This window comes from Amblyomma mixtum, chromosome 2 (assembly GCF_055824585.1).
Source record: "Amblyomma mixtum isolate Tamu chromosome 2, ASM5582458v1, whole genome shotgun sequence".
NCBI classification, from domain to species: Eukaryota; Metazoa; Arthropoda; class Arachnida; order Ixodida; family Ixodidae; genus Amblyomma; species Amblyomma mixtum.
Genome location: NC_143013.1, coordinates 38,371,152 through 38,395,752, shown reverse-complemented (window position 1 = coordinate 38,395,752; position 24,601 = coordinate 38,371,152). Strand labels below are relative to the sequence as shown.

General features: G+C 47.0%; 1 protein-coding gene across 1 annotated transcript in view; it reads right to left on the bottom strand.

Annotated features, from left to right (window-relative positions):
• Positions 1-22,481, bottom strand: part of LOC149359020 (cell adhesion molecule Dscam1-like) — a 38,583-nt gene extending 16,102 nt beyond the window's left edge. The window contains exons 1-6 of the mRNA XM_089571197.1: positions 21,733-22,481; positions 12,135-12,443; positions 6,127-6,246; positions 3,674-3,841; positions 2,138-2,285; positions 555-703 (exon numbers count right to left, since the gene is read on the bottom strand). Of these exons, the coding sequence (XP_089427323.1) occupies positions 555-703; positions 2,138-2,285; positions 3,674-3,841; positions 6,127-6,246; positions 12,135-12,443; positions 21,733-21,883 (1,045 nt within the window). The 5' untranslated portion in view covers positions 21,884-22,481. The remainder of the gene's footprint in view (positions 1-554; positions 704-2,137; positions 2,286-3,673; positions 3,842-6,126; positions 6,247-12,134; positions 12,444-21,732) is intronic.
• Positions 22,482-24,601: the final 2,120 nt, after the last annotated feature.

Below are 24,601 nucleotides of genomic sequence, written 5' to 3'. Positions count from 1 at the left end.
GAAAAATAATGATGACGGCGTACGTTACGAGTCGCGCCAGAGAGCCCGTTCTTTCTACGCCGCGACGAACCTTTCAGCCGGGCAGTAACTGCACCTATCATATTCCAGCGTAGGCAATTATCTTGCGCAGCATTTTTCTTCGTCTCATTTTCTCCTTCCTCGCTTTCCAAGACGCTGGGGAGACTAACAGCAGCGTCCCAGACTGATAGCAGAGCATTAATAATTAGGAGACGTTTGCCTAACTCCGCGGCATCAAAGATTAACGCCAAGATTCCTCGTGTCCCGGCTGGCGCAGCGCGTACCCTCCGGGGATCGTATAACGTTAAGGCGCCAAATTACTCGCGCTCCCCAGTCGCCGTGGCGCCGAAGCAAGTCGTTACGACGGTGAGGGCAGGGTTATAACAATTTGGCCCGGGGATGGGGCGCAACACTGGGCGCTGGAAGTGAAACGCGGTACGGATAATAGCAATAGAAAAACAGCACGTAATGAGGACGGGCTCTAGAGGAGAGGGGAAGAGAGGAGGTAGGGAAGAACGTGTAATGGCTCTACTCACCGAGTACGAAAAGCGATCGTATGGCAGCGGCGGTGCCGAACCTGTTCGTGACGTGACAGGCAAATTCTCCGGTGTCGTCTAGCGTGCTCTTGTGGATGAGCAGGTCGGAAGCGATGCCTCCCGGAAAGGAGCGGTCGATGACGTCGTACCTAGGCGTGACAGAGCGACTCATGTTGTTGCTTCCTTGTGTTGGGGTATTATTTCTTTTTGGAAGAAGGGCATTTTATTATTTTTTAAAGTAAGGATCTTTCAACAAACATCTCTGTCTTTTGTGGTTTTCTGGCTTAAGTAGCTGCCTTCAAAATTAGGCGTTTCTTGTTTGGGTATTACTAGTCACGCAGGTGAAAAATAGGTCGTAGTGGAGTTTTTTTTTTTTTAGTTTGACAACGCCACTGCCGAGCCATCCCGAGCATCTAGACAGCTGCACGCAAAAAGGTAACTCTTAATCGTTGTCTAATGAAATTGATCAAAAAAACGAAGTGATTGATGACACAACGCAGTACAGCGAAGAAAGCAATGTAGACACCAAGAAGAACCTAGAGCGTAGTTCATTAAGGTGTAATGCACATTAATCAACCTTAATTATCTCCTCTCATCTGCTGTACCGTCTTAGTGACGCTTAAAATATATTTAGTTTAGTGATGTGCTTGTTTTGGGTAGTCGTTTTTAATTTGGAGCTGAAGTAAAATGGTTCTTCAATGTCAATAGCATCTGCTTTTTTTCTGTTTTCTTGAAGAAACTGATATGCGCGTTTAGTGTCAGTGACTGAGGACAACGAAGGTTCGAAGTTTGCCCTGGAAACACAAAGTGTTGTTTACCGTCTTGGTCATTAAATTATAAACTACATTCAAAGATCGGAGTTGTAATTTTTCTCAACCGTGCACCGAGCGCGCCATTTGAGCATGAAAAGAACAGTGGTCTAGCAAGGCAGATAATCTTACCCCAAACGCGCTAAATTCGGTATTCAGTACGTTGATCACAGAGTTAGTAGGTAAATAAATAAAAAATGAGCTCTGTACGAAGTCATATGAATGAAGGCCGCGAATTAAGTGAGATTTTAAAAAAGAAAAGGAATTTAGCACTATTAGTGTATTGCAGATGCTTGACGGACACCTCGTGACCTGCGTCAAAATTTAAGTGACATGTACCACGTGGATGCCGCCTGGTTTAGGTTAATAGCGAGAAGTTATGCGTGTTCTCGAGGCCGTTTGTTCCCTACTGTTTTTTTCTTAATTTTTATACGGTAATTGGATTTACCACGTAAAGCACTAAGTGCTGTAGCAATTTATCGCTACCGGTTTATATAGTTTATATCTCAGTTCATATCTTCTGCCTGTCTTTTCGAGGAAGTCAGCGCTGTCGATATTTACAGGGACTCTAAAGGAGTTTACTATTAAATTTAGCTTTGTCAAAAAAGCTTCGCAGTGAAAAAATAAAAAAAGTCTAGGCTTGTCTGACTGACAGGGATTGGTGTGTTTTATGGGCTCGCCTTTGTCGAGGATACTCGCAGCCGTGTTATCTTTGTCTCACAGTGCCCGCTCTGTCATTACTCTGCGCTGCAAATGGAACATCGCAGAACTCACCGCTCTTTGAGAGACTTCTCGATTGACTTGCTGTCTTTCATCCACGCTATTTGCAGTGGTTCTTCGCCTGAAGCTCCGCAGTGAAGCGTCACAATGTTTCCGAGGCGTACTTTGATGGTTTCATGTAGCTTTCGTATTAACGGTGGCACTGCAATGAAGGAACTCCATTGAGGCAAACATCAGCTCGCGTAAAGAATTTCGCGGAAATACAGCATCAAATACCCCTTCGCTTTTTTTTTCGATAAGAGAGAAACAGAAAGAGCGATAACTTTCAGTAACGAAATAAGAAAGGGTTGTAGTTTCTTGGCAAAATATGTGGCCAGGTAGATTGCCTGAACAGTGGCCTTTAGCGTGTAAATATAGAATGTGTGACTTCTGAAAAAAAAAGAAAGAAAAAAGGCAAGTGCGAGCAAATGAGGGTAACACGAAACATAAGCTAGAATGCAGTGACAAGGTCGTGGTTTACAAAAGTATTCAGAAAAATAAAAAAGCTGCTCGCCTGTAAAAACTATTACTGGCCGGAACGCGTACACAAAAAGGGGCAGACCCACGGTTGATGACTCATGGATAGGCCTTACATGCCTTTGACTCTTTTAAATTGAAACACGTTCCTAAGCACTTGCTTTAATTTGTTGCCTTGCATGGTAATTAACTCGCACAGTTTAAAGCTTAACGAAAGGAGTCTATCACATCGAATCAGGGTTTCGCCGCCTTTAGTTCGGCAATGTATGATTTTTCATTTTTCTGTAAAAGCTCAATATATATGTTTTGGAGTGTCCACATGTGCGAGGTCTGCAGAAGAATTTAGGCGTTGCGGTTTTTACTAGTTCTTAAAGTAAAGAAGATGAGAACAAACCAGCCGATGAACGCGTAAAGCTACGTTAAACGTAGTTTATATTAGTTAAATACTTCCCAATTCTCGACTAAGCGTTCTAGGTAGCATACACTAATCCATGCCTTCTAACACCGCTGTTAAGGAAAAGTCGGCAGAGGCTCATGAACATGGTCGATAATTCCATGCTCAACACGATGTCACTGAAGTGAATTTTCTATGTAACCAGGATAATTTGTTTTGGTCATATTAACTTCATAATCGGTGCTAAACTTGTACAGATGCAAATGTGTGACAAGTCTTGGCATCGGCAATGCCTGCCAAGATAATTTTTTTTTATTGCAGTACAACTACTTCACTGCGTGCCTGTATCCTTTTCCTCACTAAGTGTACACCCCATCTCCTCTTAGAAATGCGTGCCAGTTAAACCGTCTACGTTATTGGACACGCCGGGACGTCTAGGCTGCATTCTTTTCTTAATATGCATTGCAACAAGACACTTCGAAGCGGCAGCTTGAGAGAGTGAGGAGAAACTTAAACGAACGTGCCAGGGCGAGCAAAGTGCTTCCTCCCCCCCTCTCTCATCCTGCGGCCGTTAATGAGCGGAGTTGGAAGGGCGCGCTGACATGTGTCGCCCAATCTAAAGGGTCGCCAGACAGTTCGCGCGGCAAGAGTGATTGGTTCGAAGCGGGGAGCAAACTTACCACTTACTGTGAGATTGATGGTCTTCGTTATCAGCGTGCCGACGCCGTTCTCAACGTCACACCGGTACAGGCCGGAGTCTGAGGATCTCACGCCGGAGATGACCAGACTGCCGTTGGCAAGGACACTTATGTGGTCGTCTTTGTTTCCTAGCAGCGTTTCGGAAGGGTCTGGAACGCAGAGGCAGTTCACAGTCTAGGTAGTGCATGCACCCATGCCTGGTTTCGCATAAACATGCGCAAAATTGTAGCACTTCCTCTTAAGAACTCGTGCGAAGGTAGCACTCCTGGCATATGCTGCTAGTCCATATATACATTTAAGCTAATTAAAGCATAAACGAAAATATGAAGCCGTCACTTTCTTATGGTTTTTCGGATAAACTCACGACAGTTTTCAGAAAAAATCTGTTTTTGGATTACAATAAGGAATAGCCCCGTACACGCATTCATGTTAAAATTAACACCAGTTTTTATTATTGTTCGTTTTTAGTATCTTCTTCTGTTGAGCGGAATTCCTGAAACTTTGTCATGGGGCGCACATACCACTAATAAGTCCTTAAAGGGACATTGGGGACAAATTGTAGATGGCCTGTTTCGAGAGATTACCGCATTCTAGCGGCAACGACGCTAGTTTTACTGAAATAGAAGCTGCTACTTTCTAGAAAATGCCTCAAAAGTGTAAAACAGGCGTCGCCATCACCAGCCGATTTCGAAAGCAAACTGCGGCGCGTCGAAATAATTTTTTCACGCAAATCTCACAGGTCAGGCCGCATCACGATTATCTTTAAAATGGCGACCACGGAGTTGTTCTCTGTGCAGACATAAGAACTTTTATTAGCGTGGCAGGAAAATATTTAAACTTTATTTTCTCATTAATAAATGCGTCTATTTTCTGCTAGACAAAAATCAACGCAGCCCGAAAGAACCACTGAACCATCTTTTACTAACAACGAAAACTGAATAGAGTTGTCCTCGCTCTCTTTTAAAGTCTAAAACGAACGCCGGGGGTGACTGATGTGTCACACCCAAAGATCTCAGCTTCAAACGGTGCGCATGACTTGCTCCACCAACAACTGGACGAAACGGAAAGAAAAATGAAGGGACAACAAAGTCAGATCGTAACTTTCAGGTGAATGACCTTTGCATCGCATGAGCACACATTTTTGCTTAGCTGGCATGCCGGTGGAATAAAAAAAGCAACCCGTCGCACCAGTAACGCCGCGTCGTGTTTTCTCGCGCCCTGGCCGCTTCCTTCAGGCTTCGCCACCGAGGAGAGAAAAACAGGCGCCGTAAGTCGCTCGGCGAACTCGGCATCGCAGTTTGCTCAGGCGTACATACACGCACGCCGGCAGGCCGTAGATCGAACCGTTTACGGGTGGCGCGCGGATCAATAATAGGCATCCACACAGCGCCTTCCGGCTGGAGCCAACAGCGACGCGGGGCTCCGACCCAAGTCCGGCGTGTGCATCAGCTGGAAGGAACGACGCTCATTTTCCTGCGCTACCGAGCGCTCCCAGCGGCCATCTATGAAGTCATAAAACAGGCTTATATAGCCGGACCCCCTCCCACTGGCGTGTCGACACTGCCGGGAACACAGGCAGGCGGCGGCTCGCGCGGACACAAACCCAAGCACACACGCACACACGAAGCACACGCCCCTGTCGTCATAGCGGTGCGACGGCCGCTCATGCACGGAAGGCCATTTCCGAAGTACATGCGCAAACACACACGCTAGCTGAGCGCATAAGCGGCTAGAAAGGGAGTTGCGACACGAAAGCATAAACGTACAAACACGCTCTATTAGAAACACACCGCACTCATTGACAGACGAAGGAAGTGCCGGGCAACGAGAAGGCGCTCACGCACGAACAGATGCACGCACATACCAACTGGACATCTGACACGCACTTACAAAGAGAGGAAGCGCAAAATAAGTTACAGCCATAAAAGCCATGCAGGGACACAAAAGGGAAAGACAGTTGCGGAAGGCGTACACTGCAGCGCTGGGAAGGACGAGGGGAAAAGGGAAGAAAAGGGAAAAGAGAGGCAGCCTGGGGAGGCGTGTAAAGAAGGACGCACGACCGGACACATCCGGGAAACAAAGCATGGAAGAAGGGTCCATCTTGCAATGGTACACACACGCGCACGCACACTCGAACAACACAAAAGACTCGTCGTCGTCCAACCAACGCGGGCCGCGCAGGGAAGAAGAAGCGTGGGACGCGGAGAAGATTGGAACAAGTGCGCCATGGGTTTGGGACCCGCGGGCCTGGACTCCCCGCGGCTGCTCCTGCTGCTGCGTTGGGAGCGCGTGTGTAGTAGGGTCGAGCGGAGAAAGGGACCGGTGGTATGTGACTCGGGGGCACGGCGAAGGAACGAAGGAAGAGAGAGAGTAAAGCAGCGGGAAACGACGCGACAACGAACCCAAGAATGGTGCGAGGGGAAGGGGGAATTACATTGGCTTCGTGTCCATTTGGTCACGGGCGTTGGGTGGCCCAGGGCGGCGCAGTCGATGGTCAGCGAGCTGCCGACGACAGCTGCCTGGTCCCCGGGCATGTGCAGCCAAGTCGGCGGAACTGCGAACGCCAATATAGAGAGCGCGCAGACTCGTGTTTGTAGAGCAGCGATGTGTAGTTATTAGTCCGTAAGACAGTGACACACTTTCTTTTCTTTCGTAGCGCCCAGAGAAAGACAGACGAAGGGGGAGGGGGGGGGGGGGGGAGGGAGAAAGGAGAAGGGCAGCTTGTTAACGAGACGGGCGGTAGATTGAATCTGCCCGCTCCTGACGTTTGGTTGTTCTGCGAAAAGCCCTGGAACTAAACGAAAATATTGAAAAGTTGTAGAAATGATCCCGATTTTTTCTTGACGGCGTGGCTTCTTTACCTTTTCTTCACAGAGAAAATGGCGCTGGAGGCTTAAAAGAAACACATTTAGAATCTTTTCTTTTCCTTATTTTTTATTTTACAAGTGGGGCCATTGACCGATTCTGACAGCTGCATTTGCGGATTGATTTGTGTTGGTGGTTTGACGTTGACAATCGCATCTTGTACAGAACGTTTCTGCGCCTTCAGAAATGATGAAACCAAGAATTTTTTTTTCTTTTAAATGAAATTGCTCATTAATCGCTGCGGTACGGATGGCAGCAGGAAAGGTGACTCAATGGCAGGCTCAGTGGGCGTGCCACTGAGCCTGCCAGTGAGTCATATCTGTGGCCTTTTGTATAGCCAATACACAGCAAAATAAAAAAAAAGGAACGGGTTACTGGTGAAAGAGTTTTTGCCAGCGGAAAGGTCGGTTCGAGTAATCACTGGCCACCTGAAATCGGAGGTCGCCTTATGATAGATGTAGATGCAATGTAAGGTAATTTTTTCTACAGTTTCATAATGCCATTAGTAACACTTGGAAGATCAGGACGCTGAGCATGTTACTGTACGTAGGGCGACGACCCATTGCGTGGAAACTGTCAGATGTTAATAATGCGAATCATTAAGTCATCAAGCCATATCTCGCTGCGATGTGTGATAGGGAAATGTTAATTTTTTTGCCAACATTACTTTTCATCCGGCATGTCATAGACTTTTACAAGAATATGAGTTAAGGATTGTTGAATGATATTTTGCACTTTCGTCCTTGAAGGCATGTAAATGAAGCCGATCTCTGCTTTGAATGGAACCAGAGTGTTTTTCTTTTCCGAAATCAGGGGCAAATGGTTGATGCGACGCAGAACAAATAGTTGTTGTTCACAGAAATATATCTGGTAAAAAAAATGCTCGGCCTAGTTTGATAATTTTTGTTTGTTTTTGTCATGAGAACTCCCGTGCGCAAAAATAATAGAGCTAACAAAAGTTCGAAAGAAAATAGTAAATAAACAGAAGTATTAGATATAGTTATTTTTTCTTGCTATTCCTGAACCAGAAAACATTGCGACCAGCACGCCAAGTATGCTTGGTGAGTTTTTTGTTATTTTCTGCAGTCACGCGGAAAGATTATTTGTATGTCAGATTCTGAAGCAGCGTCACAAAATGTGTCGGCAGTCATTTTTCTTCAATATTTCTGCTGTGTGTCTTCCTCCATATATTGTTTAGAGAAAAAACGCGAGATGTGAGAATGCATTCAGAAACAATGTTTTTTGATAATGTTATTTCCTGCCGAGGTCTTGGTTTGTCCACAACAATTTTTTTTGTCGGACATGCGGGTCATGTATATTCCTTTTTTTTTGTTCTGTTTTTGTTTTTTGGGGAGGATGTTGCTTTGTCCAAGCGGCTATTCCGCTGGGCTCTCATGAATGCACGAACATCGTCCGTGTCTTTCGACAAACACAGCAACGAAACAAACTACAACACTTGTAAAAAAGCACTATACTGCTCTACCCGACGGGTTGTAAGAAGTAGTATAAATCTGAATGAATGCAATATTACCTCCAAACTTTTTCTTATATAGAGAGAAGTTCGCTGCATGTTTGAATGGCCAGAAAAGAAAGCTTTGTTCGTATAGCCGTCACACTGTTGCACATGTACGATATTGGCTGCATAGACGTGCTAGCATTTTTGTTTGCAGCCTGAAACATGGTTCAGCGATTCTCGGCTTTGTTGGGCAGAACGCGTGTTTTCTCCTTCCCATCTTCTTCCCCCCCCTCCTCCGCGGGGCTCTGGGAGCGGAGTAACGCAGTTTACTGGGTTTTCCCCGAGATTGCGGCTGCTCGCGAGCGCACGCTTTGCTTACGGAAGCGCAGGCTGCGGTGTTAGCTGCAGCCGCGGGCCTTCGAGGCCGTGCACTCGGATGCCAGCTTTTTTTTTTTGTCGTTCTGCTTTCTTTCACGTCTTCTTCCCCCGGCCGGAACCCATCTCCTTAAGTGCAGCGAACAAGCAATGTTCTGAAACCAACGGCGCGTTCACAATGCTCTCCTGATGTGAGTGTTTTTTTTTCTTATTGTGGGATGAGCACTCATTGTTTTTCTTTTCGCCTGATTTACGTTTCTGTCTGAATCGTTTTATGAAGTGAGAAAATGCAGCTCCCGAAATTTTGATTGCGCAAGGTCCGAAGAAAAATATACAAGAAAATGTTTATCGCTCTTTGCATTGTGAGTATGGGTAAGTGGGAGACGCATATGCCATCTCACTTAGAGAGTGCGGAGTATTCGCGAATTCGCACGCAGTCGCACAACCTTGCGCGCGATGAGCGCTTAGGAAGAGTTTTCGTCAAGCAGTGTTCACGGAGCAGAACTTTTGGATGGAGACCCACTTCTCCCGGAACTATTTTGAGCTCGTGGTAACTTCGATCGGTGTTTTTGTAAACATAAAAAGAAAAAAGCGAGTAACCAGGTTTTCTGTGGCTTCAGTCAGAGCAGACGCATTTAACATAGGCGTCAAAAAATCTTCTTGTTTTCAATCTGTGGCAGCAATCTGTGGCATCATTTACCAGAAGTCTAAGTTTTCCATAACTTCTTCTTTGTTTTTGCATTTCGTTGTACTTACTCATCATGTTTAAATATTTTTGTTACTGACTGGTTGTAATAGTTGCACTACGTATTATTTTCTTTCTATACAGCTGATGAGCGGTTGTGTATACTGTTGCTTTTTTGTCTGAGCTTTTCTTCCTGCACTTTTGAGACCAGCGCTCCGTATTATTTTCTGTTTATTCCCGATGAGTGATTGTTCATTATTGTGACTTTTATCTCTGAACTTTTTGCCTGAGTTTTTGACACATGTACTTGTAATATTCTTTTTTTTTGTATTCATATACCCACCCTGCTAAAATACCTTGTGGGATTGCAGTATTCATAAATAACTAAATAAATAAATTTTCGTCTGAGCTAATCGACATGAATGCGTCATAGTTCACTGAAATAGGGCATGCGTACGGCTACACTGAAATGGTAACATCAGACGGCACCGTGCCACTGACAAAAGATCGTCGTCAAGAAGAAAACAATTACAAGTGAGAGCTAGCATGCGCTTGATGAGCGAGTGGTAGAGGATAGCTGCATTTTTAAAATCACTAATCACTTAGAAGTTTAATTGCTTCCATGAGGCTCGTCTAAACGCATTGGATTAAAATCGCATTAAAAGTGGGTTTAGCGTCTTCAGAATAATTAGCGCAAGGCTTCTTTTCTCTTAAAAACTGAATTCTGCATGTGTTATTCAAAGCAGTAATCTACGCTGAATATTCCGGCGTTTCGCTATTTTTCTGCCCCGTTTGCGAGAAAATCTTGCATAAAAAAAAGAACCTCTTGTCCGCAGCAAGGGCAATCACCAATAGGCTCGTATCGGTTGGAACCATTCATACACCACCTAAATGCTGGGCTAAATCGTTTCCGCACACAAGGGCTGAATGAAGAATAACAGAATCAAAGGCACGTTCTGTGGCACGGTGAACGCCTCTCTCCCTTTCCTCCTCTCTCACCCATCGTGTGCACAGGCGGCAGACATTCGATAGGAGCCTCCCCCCATCACTTTACCCGCCCCCTTCTATTGGAAGGACGGAGCTAAGCGCTCCTTCTCCGCTCACGCTTCGTAGAGCTCCTCCGCTGATACCACCCGTCCTTTCTACATCATCGCCTCTGAGGGCTACAGCGCTTATTCTAATGACGCCTTTTTACGCCTCGCTCGGTTCGCCGCTGCTGCTGGCTCGGCGCTAAATTTATACCAACCCTGGGGCTAATACCCGCGCTCCTTTGGGAAGCCACCGTCCTTCTTTTTGTTTTTTTTTTTTTGCTTTCAAATTTCTTTCTGTTGTCGTCGTTTTGCTTATCTCATCGCTTGGCTTTTTGCTACCACGTGTTGTGATCTCGGTTCAGCTGTATGTATGGATTTTCACTTAACCCGCGGCTCAGTGGGGAGAAAAAGACAAGCCAAAAATGCGCCAAGTTTGCACGACACAGGTAAGGGACGGAGGAAGAAGGCGGCCCCAAGAATGGTTGGGATGCGAACAATCGATGCAATTCTAAGGGGCCTTTCTTGTCTGCTTCCGTTTTATTTCTTATCTGTGTAGCCTCTTCGTTTCTAGTCCTGAGAAGAAACACTGCTCAAGAATTCGATGCGCGTGTTGGTTTCTTTTCATTGCGTACATTCTATCGATGAACGTACGAGAGGGAAAAAAAATCTAACGCACAAACAAAATTAGGCTGACATGGCACATCCTGCTGGTTTGTGGACGCAGCCAGATGCTGCCTTGCATTTTAGTTAGTTGTTTTTGTAAAAGCAACTCCAACTTTACTTTTGTATTTCTTGCTTCGTAGCTCTCAACTGATGCCGGACGTTGAGAAGTTTGAAAGCTTGAAGCAGGTGCAAGAACTTGGGAGCTTGTCAGATTTGTTTCCGTTACTGTTCTCTTTAGCTTTCCAAACTGTATCGCGTTGCGGGCTGAAGCAGATGCTCCCAGTTGAGGCGATGTTCCGGGCTGTCTTGTTGCAGATTCTGAGCATGCTTCGGTTCTCCAAGGGAATTTCGAACGAGCTGCATTCTTCACCGATACCAAATGCACTCTGGCTAGGTGGCCCCGAGTTACTGGAATTTAATTATTGTACTCTGGAATCCGCCCAATTCTCTTTTACCTTCTCTTGAGTTCTTTTACCTTCCCGTGAACGCCTCACCACGTGGACGTGGTGAGGCGTTCACGGAATTGATAAGTGCTTTTAGATAAAGGACGTCGTACGGGTGGCGGCGAGCTCTAAATGTTTCTAAAGTGCTAGGAAAAGTTGTAAAAATGAGTTCTGAAAAGTTGAAAGATTGATTTAGAATATATGGACGGAGCTAAGTAACTTTGAGGGAGGCTGTGTCTAAGGAACCTTTCTTTGTGCCGAAAAGTTTTTGCTGTGTTTTGTGAATCTGCTTTTCTTTAACTGCTCTTTTGTTTGCTTCGGACGAACAACCGGTCTTACAACCGTTCACAGCCATTGCATTTCTTTCTTTGCTCGTAGTGTTGTGAGATATACTAATACCCTGTACTGTCTTCCTTACAACACTGGGTTACGGCTCTCTTCTGTCTTACCAACGAATTTCTAGTACAGGCTACTTTTCCGTTCTTTTCGTGAATTTATGGTCTCGGGATCAACGAAATTAGCATGCATTATAGTCGTCGTCGTCGTCAGTATCATCATCATCTTTCCCGTTACGTTCACTGCAGGACGAAGGTCTGTCTCCACTGATCTACACTAAACCCTGCCCTGTGCCTGCAGCAACCGTCGGAGCGTTTGAATGCTATAGCGGCTCCATTTTCACTCACAGTGTCCTCATCGTTCATCTAACAATTCAGTGGTTTGGAGAGACTGGCAGCAATACTTGCGAACTTTTATGAAAGCGCCCAAAGCACCCTTGTAGATTCATTCATTCATTCATTCATTCATTCATTCATTCATTCATTCATTCATTCATTCATTCATTCATTCATTCATTCATTCATTCATTCATTTCTCTCCCTTTATCTACGGGAACGAATAGGACAGTTGTGTCAGCGCTTGCCTCACCTTCGACCAGCATGCTTGCCGTGAAGCTGGTCTTCCCTGCCGCGTTGCTGGCTATGCAGGTGTAGTTTCCAATCTGGCGCGCACCGATGTTCTCGATGAGCAGCTCGGACCTCCGGTCGCGGTGGTCCACCTTCCACAGCGCCTGGGCGCCCGCCGCCTCTCCCGGAGCCCGGTCCGCCGTGATGGGCCTGCCGTTGTGAAGCCACTGGAACGCGACTGGCAGCGAACCCCGCCGCAGCGAGCAGAAGATCTCTGCCGTGTCGCCTCGCCTCAGGTTGCTCGGTATCAGGACATGCACCTCGGGGGATTCTGGGGGCGGTGAGAACAACGCAGTAAAGCGTTGCTAAAGTGCTGCGAGGCGAATGGGAGTGCGAAATATTTCTGCGTAATGTTCACTTCACTGTTGCCAATAAAAAAGAAATAGACCATAAGAAGCAGTGGGTGCAAGGTTAGTTTGAGATTTCCAAACGATTATCTGAGTAATAGGAAAGGGTCTAGAGGAAAGCAAAAGCGATAGTCAGATTTTGCCCCGCCGCGGTGGCTCAGGGGTTACGGCGCTCGGCTGCTGACTCGAAAGACGCGTGTTCGATCCCGGCCGCGAAGGCCGAATTTTGATGGAGGGGAAATTCTAGAGGCCCGTGTACTGTGCGATGTCAGTGCACGTTAAAGAACCCCAGGTGGTCGAAATCTCCGGAGCCCTTCACTACGGCGTCCCTCATAGCCTGAGTCGCTTTAGGACCTTAAACCTCAATAAACCAAATCGATAATCAGATTTTACCACTACAGAACCAAAACGTATCACAGATCATCCTGTATAAAACAATACCTCAAAATATGTCCTGCCGAATAACAGTATCAGGAAAAATAATAGTAAAATAATCTTTACAAGCAAGAGCTTAAGAACAGATAATAGTACTTTTGTATGCTTTTTGCAGAGCATCATAAACACAAAAATAAAGAAGAAGCGACGAAAGGCATAAGGCCTAAAAATATGTCTCCATTCTTAATGGACAGATTTTCATGATCATGGTTTGCATTCTTTATTCATCACCTTTTTTAAAATTTTCGCTTATGAAAAGATTTGGCCTCGGTCGTTTTAACATATTCTTTCAATTTGTCAGCTTGAATTTCTCGGAAGAATCTGATTGCGTGCATATTGCCCAATTAGAACGTGTAAGGAAAATTTATTCTATCCGGGGCTAAGGAGGAGACTGCGATTGGTCAGCCATTTTCTTTAAGAGCCATTTCCTGTCACTATTGTTTTGTTTATTGAGGTAATACACAGTTCTTGCCCTTGAAGCATGACAAAAGGAGGGAACATGTCTTCCTGATCAGAACTCAGAGGGTGCCTACTGTGCAGCATTAGTATCGCGTCAGCAGTTCATCTCCGCAACAACAACTACACAAAAATAAGAACAAAATTATTCACAACGCTGTACTATAACTACATGTGCATATGAAAAGGAAATGGCATTTCGCATTTCCCAATTGTAATTTCAAAGGCATCCGTTGCATCAAAGGTCGTTGCATCCGAGGTTGCATCTGAGGGATCCCAACCTTGATAGTGAATCACAAGGGATCCCAAATATTTACGACGCGGAAGGTGAACACTAGGTTTTTGTTTTTGTTTTAAGATGGGAGCTGTTGGAATTTGCTGTCGCATGGTTAAGCATGGTCTGTTCAGCTCAGACTTCACGCTGTTGTTTGCTTTCAGGGTGTGTAAGCCGTGTTCCGCTGTCTTCACAGCCTAATTATAGCCGAGCGCATCGCCCCGCATCAAGCACTTTAATGGCAGTACACATAGTTCGTGCAGAGCTTTCTTTTGTATTTAGCGTTCCAGAATTAATCTGCGCCTCCGCTATCTGAGCCGAGCTGCACGTCGCGTTGGCGCTGCGAGCTAACGACGCGGAGGAGCGCACTAGGGGTAACTAACACGGCTGCCTGTAGAAAACAACGAACAACGGCTTAAGTCGAAAGTTTTAGCACGTTCAAAGCAGAGTTCCCTAAATAAAAATAAAGAAAGCTGCCTGCTGGGCGTCAGCTTTGAGAAGTATCTGAGCTGCGGAGCAGGCATACGCTCCGCGTAAGGGTACAGAGATGCATTTGGCGCAGAAAAGGCGTGTAAGCGAGAACCCGACAAGCGCTCGCGCTCGTCGCTTCAAAAGTTGTCGACGTGAAACGCGAGCGCAAGCGTGTCTTCTTGACAAAGTTGTTGTCACAGCATCACCGCCGAAACTTTTACGCTGGGAACCAGCTAATATTCGTGCGCAGCGATGCTCACATTTGTTTGTCATTAGTCAGTTTCCAGTGACACGATGAAAGAGGTTCGCGAACGATGTAGCTTGTAGGGTAACTGTGTAGTCGTAGTCACTGTATCGCGTTGTCTTGGCTCGAAAAAAACTGTGCGCAAATAGAGCGCGATGTTTCGCTACAACTCGGCGAAAGAATGAAGCGAGATTTTGTGATAATATTTTTAACTGAAATACACGCCGATATCTGATAGTATTAATTAAATTTTATAAATATATGAAAAATCAACCTTGTATATAGAGTTTTACATGCAAGTTAAAGAAATTCATGTGGTCGAAATTCATTCGTAGTTATTCGTAGTCACTGCAGCTTGCCTAACAGCCTTGAGTCTCTCTTTGTCAGGTAAGTTTTCATTAACGATCTTAACCTAAACTTACGAATACATTTTTGTCTGCATCGCGTTTGCATCCTTTCGAACGGTTAAGACAAAAGTCCGGGATCATGCTGTCGACTATTAGAATAAGATGTTAAAAATTTCTGGCAAGTCTTTAATAAATAGGAGCTTTTAATTACATACACATGGCACGTTGACTCTCTTTCTGCAGGCCACTGAGAGTCGTCATTCTGTCTGACTCCAAGTCTGCACTACACCGCCTGCAATGAGGGACACTCGCTGATAAATTTTGCCTCTGGTCCCTCACCTGCTTGAGGAAGCTACAGTTCAAAGGATTTACAGTTTGCTTCCAATGGATATCATCTCACGTTTGAGTCTCTGGTAGCACGGCAGCAGGCCTTCTTGCCTCAGAAGCCCGGTCTTATCCATCTGCCGCGGATGTCTCAAAGGACGAGAACCTAGCTAGGCAGCTAGTGGTGCAACACTTTTCTGCACTACGGCAACCTTTGCACCTTCCTTGTGTTACGCGAGGCTTGTCGCGTGACAGAGCCACTCTCGTGTATCGAATGCGTACGAACTCTGCCTATACGCCGGTATGGTTCACAAGATTCACCACGCCACCTCCACTATGTGTGCACACTGTGATGTTGTGGGTGATATGAACGATATCGTTTTATCCTGCCCGCACATCTGTACCTAGCGTGAGACTCTCCCGGAGAACCTGAGGAGACTGAATGTTCGCATGAATGTCGCCTCACGCATCGTGTACCCTGAGGGCTCCCGAACTGAGCGGCGATTAGTGTCGCGATCAATATTGAAGTTTTTAGTGGATAGTGGCGTTATGGAACTACAAAATCACTAAATCAGTGATCGAGGCGTAGCGATTGCCGACAGGCCACTGTAAGGCTAATGCCACCTCTGCATTTGCACCAACACCACCCATTCTTACATGTAGTGCATACTAGTTCAGATAAATATTTGATGCCTGATTTGGTTCAGATATTGACTCAAAGGGCAAATGGCAGCTAATATATGAAAAGCTCATTTTGAAAATTTGAAAATTTCCTGAGAACCTAGTTCTTTCGAATACGTTATACCCAGCTGTTACGTTATGAGGGCATTTGATAAAAGTCAGCCTTTTCAATCGGTGCCTTTATTAAAGAAATCTGTATCGCTAGCGGTGCAAACAGAAAATCAGCGTGTTTTTAAAGCATGGTGCTTTCCGTTGTGCTGCTCACCGTCGGTGTACATCGCTGGAGGCATTTAATGAGCCGCCGCTTTCGGTGACTCGAGAAAAAAAATTAACTATGCGACTTTTCGCCCTTTTTCTTGACATACAATTGACTATGACGGCTGTGCCGGTAAGTAATAATGACAATAACCAGTGAAGATTATCAAGAGCAATGAGATATTTTGTGTCAACATACGACATAGTGCACAGAAAATATGATCACGAGGATACTTTATCGTATTCTGACCTATATAAGAGAAGTGGTGCTAGTATTACGCCTAAACGTCATCGCTTGGGACGCAGATGTGCGAAATGTCCACGGCAAACACTTATTGTCTCAGCACTCGCTGTCAAGTGAATGTGGCGGACCCGACGCATTCCGCTTGTAGTGTTCTCAAACGCACCGAAGTTGGCCGACTCCTTCGGAGGCCATCACAATTCCTCGCAAGCTGGCGCCAGCGTCTTAGACGGCGCCCGGAAGATGCGAGGCGAATGTGGCCGCCACTGCCGGCCTTGAGAGGAGCAGGCAATTTTGGAGAACTATGCATACACTCTGGCATTGGCGTCCGGCAACGCAAGCGAAGGCGGTATCGTTGAGGCAGTTTTCTATGCGTCCATTGTTGAGGCCACTTCAAACACTTTCGCGAATTCTTCAGCATCACGGACTGTGCGACCAGCTGCGCCGGGGCGTCGAGCACACCTACCACGCGCATACCCTTTGGACGAAAGGCGGTCGGAAAGCGAAAGGATGAAGCGGAAAGGAACGAACTGGTTCGCATATAAGCTGGTGGCAATAACGCACGCTTCAATGGCACAATGTCTTCCCTCTCTCTCTCTTTTTGCACACGCACATTGCCCATTCCCTCCTTCGCATTTCTCGCTCTCACTTCTTCACCCTCACCAAACTTCCCTCCCCTGTTTACACGCTATGTATGCGAAAACCGTGCAGTGTTGTGCACTCAAAAAGATGGCCTGAGAAGGCAAGGGACGGTACCCACGCTTTCGACTACGCTCATTGGAGACGCTTTTGCTGTGACGACAGAATTCGCAAAATTCACTGCATGTTCGTTGATCATCGTCGCTTTCAGTTTTACAGAACGAACGTCACGTATAATCTTGGATGCGTGCGCCAGGAAAAAACACCGTGCACTGAATGCACTTGCTTTCACATAAAAAAAAATAGCACCTCCTTATTTAGACATCGTAAAAGAAATACAATGGCGCAAGAAAACGAGAATCAGCTCTGGTCCTCCTTTATTGCGCCATTGTATTCCTTTCACGATGTATCGTTTTTAGCTACACGCATCACACGTCACCATTATCCCGGTTCACTTACCCCGTACTTTGCTAGAACTGACACTTTTAAATTTTCCTTTTTCCCGCGTACCATCAGTGAGTGGAATTCTCTGACACGATAAAATGTAAGCGCATAGTCATCCTGTATGCCTTTTTGTTTTAAGTTTTTCTTTTTATTTCCTTGTTGCCCGTGTTATCTAATATGTATTTGTTCTGCTTGGATCTCTAAGATGATCTGCAGTATGAAATAAAAAAAATAAATAAATTCACCAACTAGCTCAAATTAAAGCCTTGTTTAGACGTTTTGTAGCCTTTCTGCAGCCATTGTTTATGGAAATGGGTCACGTGAAGACATGATGCTTTTTTTTTCTTTTATAGTGCAAAATACAGAAGAAGGCTCTTCATGACACGCTGTTGTGGCTTTGAAAAGCCATGCCGGTAATGAGTCTATCGGAGTGTCGGCTGTTTCAGGAAACTGACCGTCTACTGCTGAAAGAGGAGAACACGTCTCCACTTTTCTACTACAGCAGGGTTCCATTGCTCATTATTGCTCTATTACTATGTACTACCTCACGAAGAAGAGAAAAAATCTCTATTTTATTAAGAAACTAGAAACGCCACCCATTACCAATTTACTTACCTCGACCATTCACAATGCTTCCACCTATAGAAGCCCAAATAGCATCGGAATGAAAAAATTATGGCAAAATCGAATGCGCGCACACAGAGAGAAAGCCATCTGCCCTCCAGAAACACCATCCACCATTATCCCCTCCTCTCAGCGCCCCCCCTCCCCCCCCTCCCCCGCCCCCCTCCCCCGCCACCTTCGGCCCAGCTTCACCTTGCACAAAAATTCTTTCACGTATGTGAAGCCTCGGCTTAGAGTAAAAACATTCAGTAGCACCGAAGTAATCATCCAAGGTAAATCCAACTGCTTCCGAAGAATTCTCGCATCAGATGTCTGATCGTGCCGCAGTTTCTTTTTATTCACTCGTAGCCCAACGATGTCACCCTCTAGGCTCTCCAGCGTCACCCAGTTACAGCCAGAGTGAACCACACTACTGAAGCGAGTGGTGCGCCTTTGTATTCCTACGTGTACTCCTACGTGTTGGGCTTCGCCGCGCGCTCTGCCACGGTGCACCGGAGCCCGCTTTCCAATTCCCAGGGGGCTTTAATTCCGCCGAGGCACGTACGCCATCGCGGCGCGGCGCGGCCACGGTGATGAGGGAAGTGTTTGCACGTCGTCGTTCCAAATAATTACGTCCTTTCAGCGTCCCGGTGGCTGCAGGATGTTCGCGCCTCTTGTATAGCCGCGCTTTCGCCTCTCCTCCCGTACCCTCCCCTCAGCACTGCTCTCTTCCCCAGCCGCCTCCGCTGCGGCCGTGTCTGCGCAGCGTGAGAGGTCAATCTGTCAGGAGCCGGAGTGTGCGCCCCAAGAGTTTGCCCTGGCGGCTGTGATAGGGCAGGCTTAAGAAGAGTGGAAGACGCGCGGGAAGGAGCTCCTCCAACCGGCGGCGAAGATGGCCAGGCTCTTGGAGAAGGGCGAACCTAGTAGCTTCAACTATAAGCGACGCACACTTCTTCCCATTGGTCTGCGTTAGTGCGTCTATACGAAGCCTATACAGCTTGAAAATACGCCTGAACTATTTAGATAGGGTAGATAAGAAATTTTAACACTTGCCGTCAAACGCGGCCGCGAGGGGCGGGATAAAAATTCAGTCATAGGCAACAGGTTTGGCTAGAGAGGAATCAGGAAGAGGAAGCATGATCCTGATTAGAAGCCTCCCTGCCCCCTCTTCATTTTTTTCAATATTATTTTTAGTATTGCACTAACGGTGAAATGTGTAGTGGTTATTAACACCAGAACTATGGGCCCCTGAATTTTTTCTGTAATGAAAGTAGTGTTTTTATTCATCCGAAGATATACGTATTCTGGCGTTTTCAAATTTCTATTCTACGTTTTACGAAGAGAACACTTCGCGGGATTTTGCATATTGCTAAGACTTATTTCGTTTCTGTGTTTGAAGCTGATTGGTCAGCTTTGAACACAGAAACCACTAAGCCATTTTTTCTTCCCTAGATAAGCATATTGATTGAAATTGAAAATAATGGCTTATATGAAATGGCTTATATTTGACCCCATTTGGTGTGAAAGGGAAAAGTACTGGTAATGGTAACATCAGCTTTCCAGTCAGTCGCAACGTGTAACAAAAAGAATGAATAGAATTATTTACAGCAAAAGGCTGGAACCTGTTTCCAATTTAAATACGATAGGTTCGAAATTTTGAGTTTACATGCAAGCGAGATTTTTTCGAAATCCAAACAAGGCTATAACTTCTTCTAAATGCACCCTTAATGGCCGCCGCGGTGGCTCAGTGGTTATGGTGCTCGGCTGCTTGGCGGCTCGGTTCGATCCCGGCCGCGGCGGCTGAATTTCTTTGGAGGAGAAATTCTAGAGGCCCGTGTACTGTGCGATGTCAGTGCAAGTTAAAGAACCCCAGGTGGTCGAAATTTACGGAGCCCTCCACTACGGCGTCTCTCATAGCCTTAGTCACTTTGGGACGTTAAACCCCACAAACCAACCAACCAAACCAACCAACCAACCAACCAACCAACCCTTAATGGCTTATCTGTTTGTTAACGATTTCATTAAACCGCTGAGAGCGTGGGGTAACTAGCTGTCATTTAAAGTATGTGTGTACATTTTTTTTTGTTGTTAGTGAATCAAACCTTTTCTTTGAATTGTAATCTTATTCCTTTCGTGCATAATCGGCTCTTAATGAAGCCCATGCATGCAAAATAATCTCCATGCAAGTATTAAACGCGGAATGTTTGCACAGTACGTCTGTAGCATTGCGCTACGAAGCTATTCATCTATGTTACTATGCTGCAGTATCTATTGAAGTCGGCGAGCATCAAACTTATTTCTTCTTACCGAAAGAGAGATGTCTCGACTAGTCTGACTTCAGGAGTTGCACACGGGGCACTGTCGACTTAGCTCCGCATTTTTATCATTTTTTAAAGAGGGCAGCGAGGATGTCAATTCCTAATCACCAGCTTGTTTTCTGTTATCTTGTTTCCTTGAGGAGACACAACGGCAAAAAACGAGAAAATATAGTACTTCGTTTATTAAAGTTGGTGCGCTCTTGTCTTGCACGCTTGGATACATGCTAGTTGTGTATTCGATGTTCTTTTTTATCTGTGGAACGTTTGATGGCTGCTAATGCAATTGCTAGCTGCTATATGTGACTACCAAGTGTCCTAGATAACGTGAGACTACTGTGAAAACATTAGCTCTTGGGCCAGTTGGAAAAGGATGCACGAGCGAAAACACAGACGTATACACAGGACGGAGGTATCGAGAAAGTCTGTATTTTGTACACGTCTATGTTTTTCCGCTTGTGCACCCTTTCTAAAGTTCAATATGACTGCTGACAGTTGTAGGCTGTCGGCTCAGTGTTTGAAGGATCTTGATCTGTCGTATTACTCAATAAAGTTTCTCAGGGACATCAGCTTTAAGAAAATGTGCTAGTTTCGCTTGCATAAATGTACAGCTGCATGATATTTTAGCTAACACTATTTTAGCCATCTGGTTTGCGTGCGGTAAATGTCTTATAAATAATTGTCGTTACTTCAACAGTACGCACAGCCAGCCGCACTTTAAGGCAAAACGAAAGCGTGATAGAAGAGCATAAAAATAGGTCTAACTGGAGAATTTAGCTTAAGATAAAAGTAAATGGGATCTCTCTTTCTTACGCATTTAAAAAAAGTAATGTAGTGATGAAAATTTTCAGAAAGTTAGTAACGAAACATGGCCCAGAATTGTCTCCTTGGTTACCACCCTACACTGTAAGACCCGCCTTATAATCTTCAATCTTATAATGCGGCTTTGCTCTTTTAAGAAACTATATCCACGCAAGTCCTGTGCAAAATTAATATTTAGTTCGCTTATCGAGTCTACGCTTTCCATGAGAAAGTTTCAGCACCACAGTCTCTTTCTTTTTTTGGTAATCTGTACTCTTTTTATCCAGGCAATGCAGACCTCTCTGGTATGCTTGGCTGTGGCAGACAAATCGTTCCCATAGTACGCGAAGGATATACGTTTCAGCGCTGAAAAGCCAACCATAACACTGACCAGACATCCAGTAGCTGGCCACCACCGACTAAAATTCAATAGAGTGATGCAAAACACGCGCCCGTCTATGCACGGCCGATAACGAGCAACCGACGCACCCGCGGGGAGGTCTGGCGAGAAAACTGCGCTGCAGCTGCTAACATAATGAATCCAGCTCAAAGCCGCAGGGCATCCAGAGCACGGCGGGTTGGTGCGCGAGTGAGCTGAGTGGTGGCGGTTGGGGATAAGTGAATAATAACGGGGATGACGGAGCCGATGACGGCGAGGAAAGAAGCCACTGCGGGCCACTTACCCAATCCCGCGGCGAATGCAGCAACAGCGAGTAGCAGCAGGGAGCCGACACCGAGTAGCGTGGGGGTGCTGCCTGCCGTTCTCGTTCCCCCACCAGTTGCTTCGGCGCGAGCGAGGAAGGTTCTCCTCACCGCCGTCGTGTTGTCGGGCATCACTCCTGCCTCTTCTTCTCCTCAGCTGTCTGTGGACGCTCGTGGTGATGTTAGCGGACGTCGTCGTCGACACTGCGATATGTCTCCAGCGGCGACAGGAGTCTCTCCTCACATCCCGTCACTGCCGCCAGCCACGCGGTTCTCTTCGCCCCTCGACACGGCACTCGCTGCTAGCGACGATTCCTGCATCTCTTCCCTATGTCCCGTTTTATCTTCTCGCGCAGATTATTATTACGTTTTCTCCTTGAGGGGAATTCTGTTTTTGCTTTGCTTCTTTAAAACCTATCCATGCTCTTAAAAGAGGTGGAAGAGAAATGGGGATAACTCTATTAAAAGAAACGTCCAGAGTTACCTGGGACCGACGAACGCGGAAGTTGTAAAAAAAAATAAAGGGAGTGACGAGGTGCCTCCACTTCGGTCTTAATACTTTCTAAAAAAAAATGAAGTTAAAGGAGTGGAAATTCACAGGGTCGGGGGCAAGCGCGGGGTCGGAGAAACACGGCGGAAATTAGATTGGGAGAGCAGGCGACTGCGCGCTCGCGGGAGGAGCAACTGGCGTCGCCGTCGTCGTCCCGTAGTGGGGAGACGGAACCGGAGCGAACGGTTCGCGGCTGGGGAAGTATACGCGCGGGAATCCGGCGCTGTACGGCGCTGGACGGCTGGGGCGGCGCTGCGCGCTTGGCCGCCGCCGGGAGGAGAGGGGGTGGGAGAGCTGCCTGCCGGGCGGAGAGGGAGGGGAGATGCGGCGGAGCGACGACGAAGGGATGCAGAGGGAGGGAGTTGAGGCGCGGGCGCTTGTGCGCGTTGGGAAGTTGGGGAGACAGCGGGAAGAGAGTGAAGGCGGCGGAGAGGAGGTGTTTCATTTATTTTTTTTTGGTGGAGGAATATTAATGGGGAGGATCGCGCGGCGGCGGCGGCGGCGGCGGCTGTTCGTGCGTTCGGCGCGCCTTGGTCGTCCAGCGGCTGCGTTCGCGTGCGTGTGGCGACGGTGGCGGCTGGCTGCTGCCGCAGGAGAGATTTCCATCGGCTCGCCGCGATGTTGGCGGGGCGTATACACCTTGGAACGTGCGCTGGTTGCTGTCCTCGCATAGTGAGAGAGCGGGATCAAGAAAGAGGAAGAAAATCACGAGGGCACAGTGGGTGAAGGCAGGGGGCAGACTAAAAAAGAAACTTGAGAATGCGGACGCCAAGAAAACTGCCCGGAAGAACACGAAAGAAGCCTGAACTCAGCAGCGTTCCCCTCCCAGCCCCACCTTGCATTAGTGAGTGCACCCCCCCCCCCCCCCTTCGCCCTTTTTGCGTGTTGCTCAGGAAGGCCTCAGCCGTTTGAGGCCTTCCTGCGTGTCTGGGCGCGCTTTGCTCGGCAGGTCTCGGGGCGATGGGAGCGCGCGCTTCGCCGCACTCACTACACGCGATGCAGCACCGGCGGCCCGATCCTTCGGGCTCCGCGGAGTAAAAAGGCTTCCCGAATTGCAGGGCGCCGCGAAAAATATGGATGGGAGAAGGTTGCCGGCCCCTTCACCGCTTCTTTCCTTTCTCCTTTATCATCATTGCGCTTAGTGTTTTTCGCCGGGTCTCGTGCTCGAGCCCTGTGATTTCGCTCGAGGCCCCTGCGCCGAGCGTCTTTTGTCGGACGAATGGATTCGAACGCGGAAGCCTTTTGTTCGTGTCCATAGCGTGCTTTTCCGAAGCCCTGCCCCACTTGCTTTCGGTTTTCCTGTTTATTTCGAAGGAGGAGAAACCCTGCAAGTACAGTCGGTGCGCTCGATCTTTTTAGGGCGCGCCGCTTGCATGTCGGGCCTGCATATGACAGCCAAGATGTTCCACGCCGCTCTTCCGAGTGACTTTCAGGTTTCTGGTTTCTCGTATCGCTTTGTGCTTCTTTCTATCTTTATAGCTCCACGTCTCCTTGAAATGAAAACAGCGTGGGCGTAGACTAATGCGTACAGTGAGTATGTTTTGTTGGGTTTTTTTAATTCAGTTCCGGTGCTTGTTCTTAGCCCCGGTTCGGAAATTAAATCTTTCTGCTCCATTAAGCCTGTTTGTGTTAACACGCGCTAGCCGAGCGCTTTTAGCGAGATAGAAAAGATCCCGACAAAGTGCAGGCGCTCGACTTACGGTCTCCATGAATTTACGATGCAGTGCTTTTTTACGTTACTTTGTTTGTTGTCTCCGCGCGCCTAACGTTTCCTGACGTCGTGCTTGAGAGCAGTTCCGGCCTCTTTTCAGAAATTTTCAGAAGCGGTAAAGAAAGAAACTCACCACAGAGGCATGCGCATAAAATGTAACGAGGCCAGAGCCTGCCGCTATCGCTAGACTTGCTCGGCTTGCTGAGTGAGCCTTTCTCCGCCCGTAGGATTCGAATTTAGGAAGAATGACGGTCCGCGGCGTGGGGTGATAAGAAACTTCCGCTTCGCCATCTCTCTCTTCCGGTATAGATCCGCAAAGCCGCGACCCTCCTACACAGCGTATTTCTTCGCTCTGCACCTGTCAGGGCGATATCGTGACGGGAAGTGCGCTTGGGCGTAGCGCAGTCGCGCATCGGGGCACCTCTCCTCTTCCCATTTCCTTCTTTCTCAACGCCTCCCTCCTCTCCATCTACTTTGCGTGAGTGATAGAGCGGGGCAGGCCACTCGGTGACAGTGAGCAAACTTTCCCTTTCTCTCGATCTACGACAAAGAGATATCTGTCTCGCGCAGTTCGTTCGGAGTTCTCGCT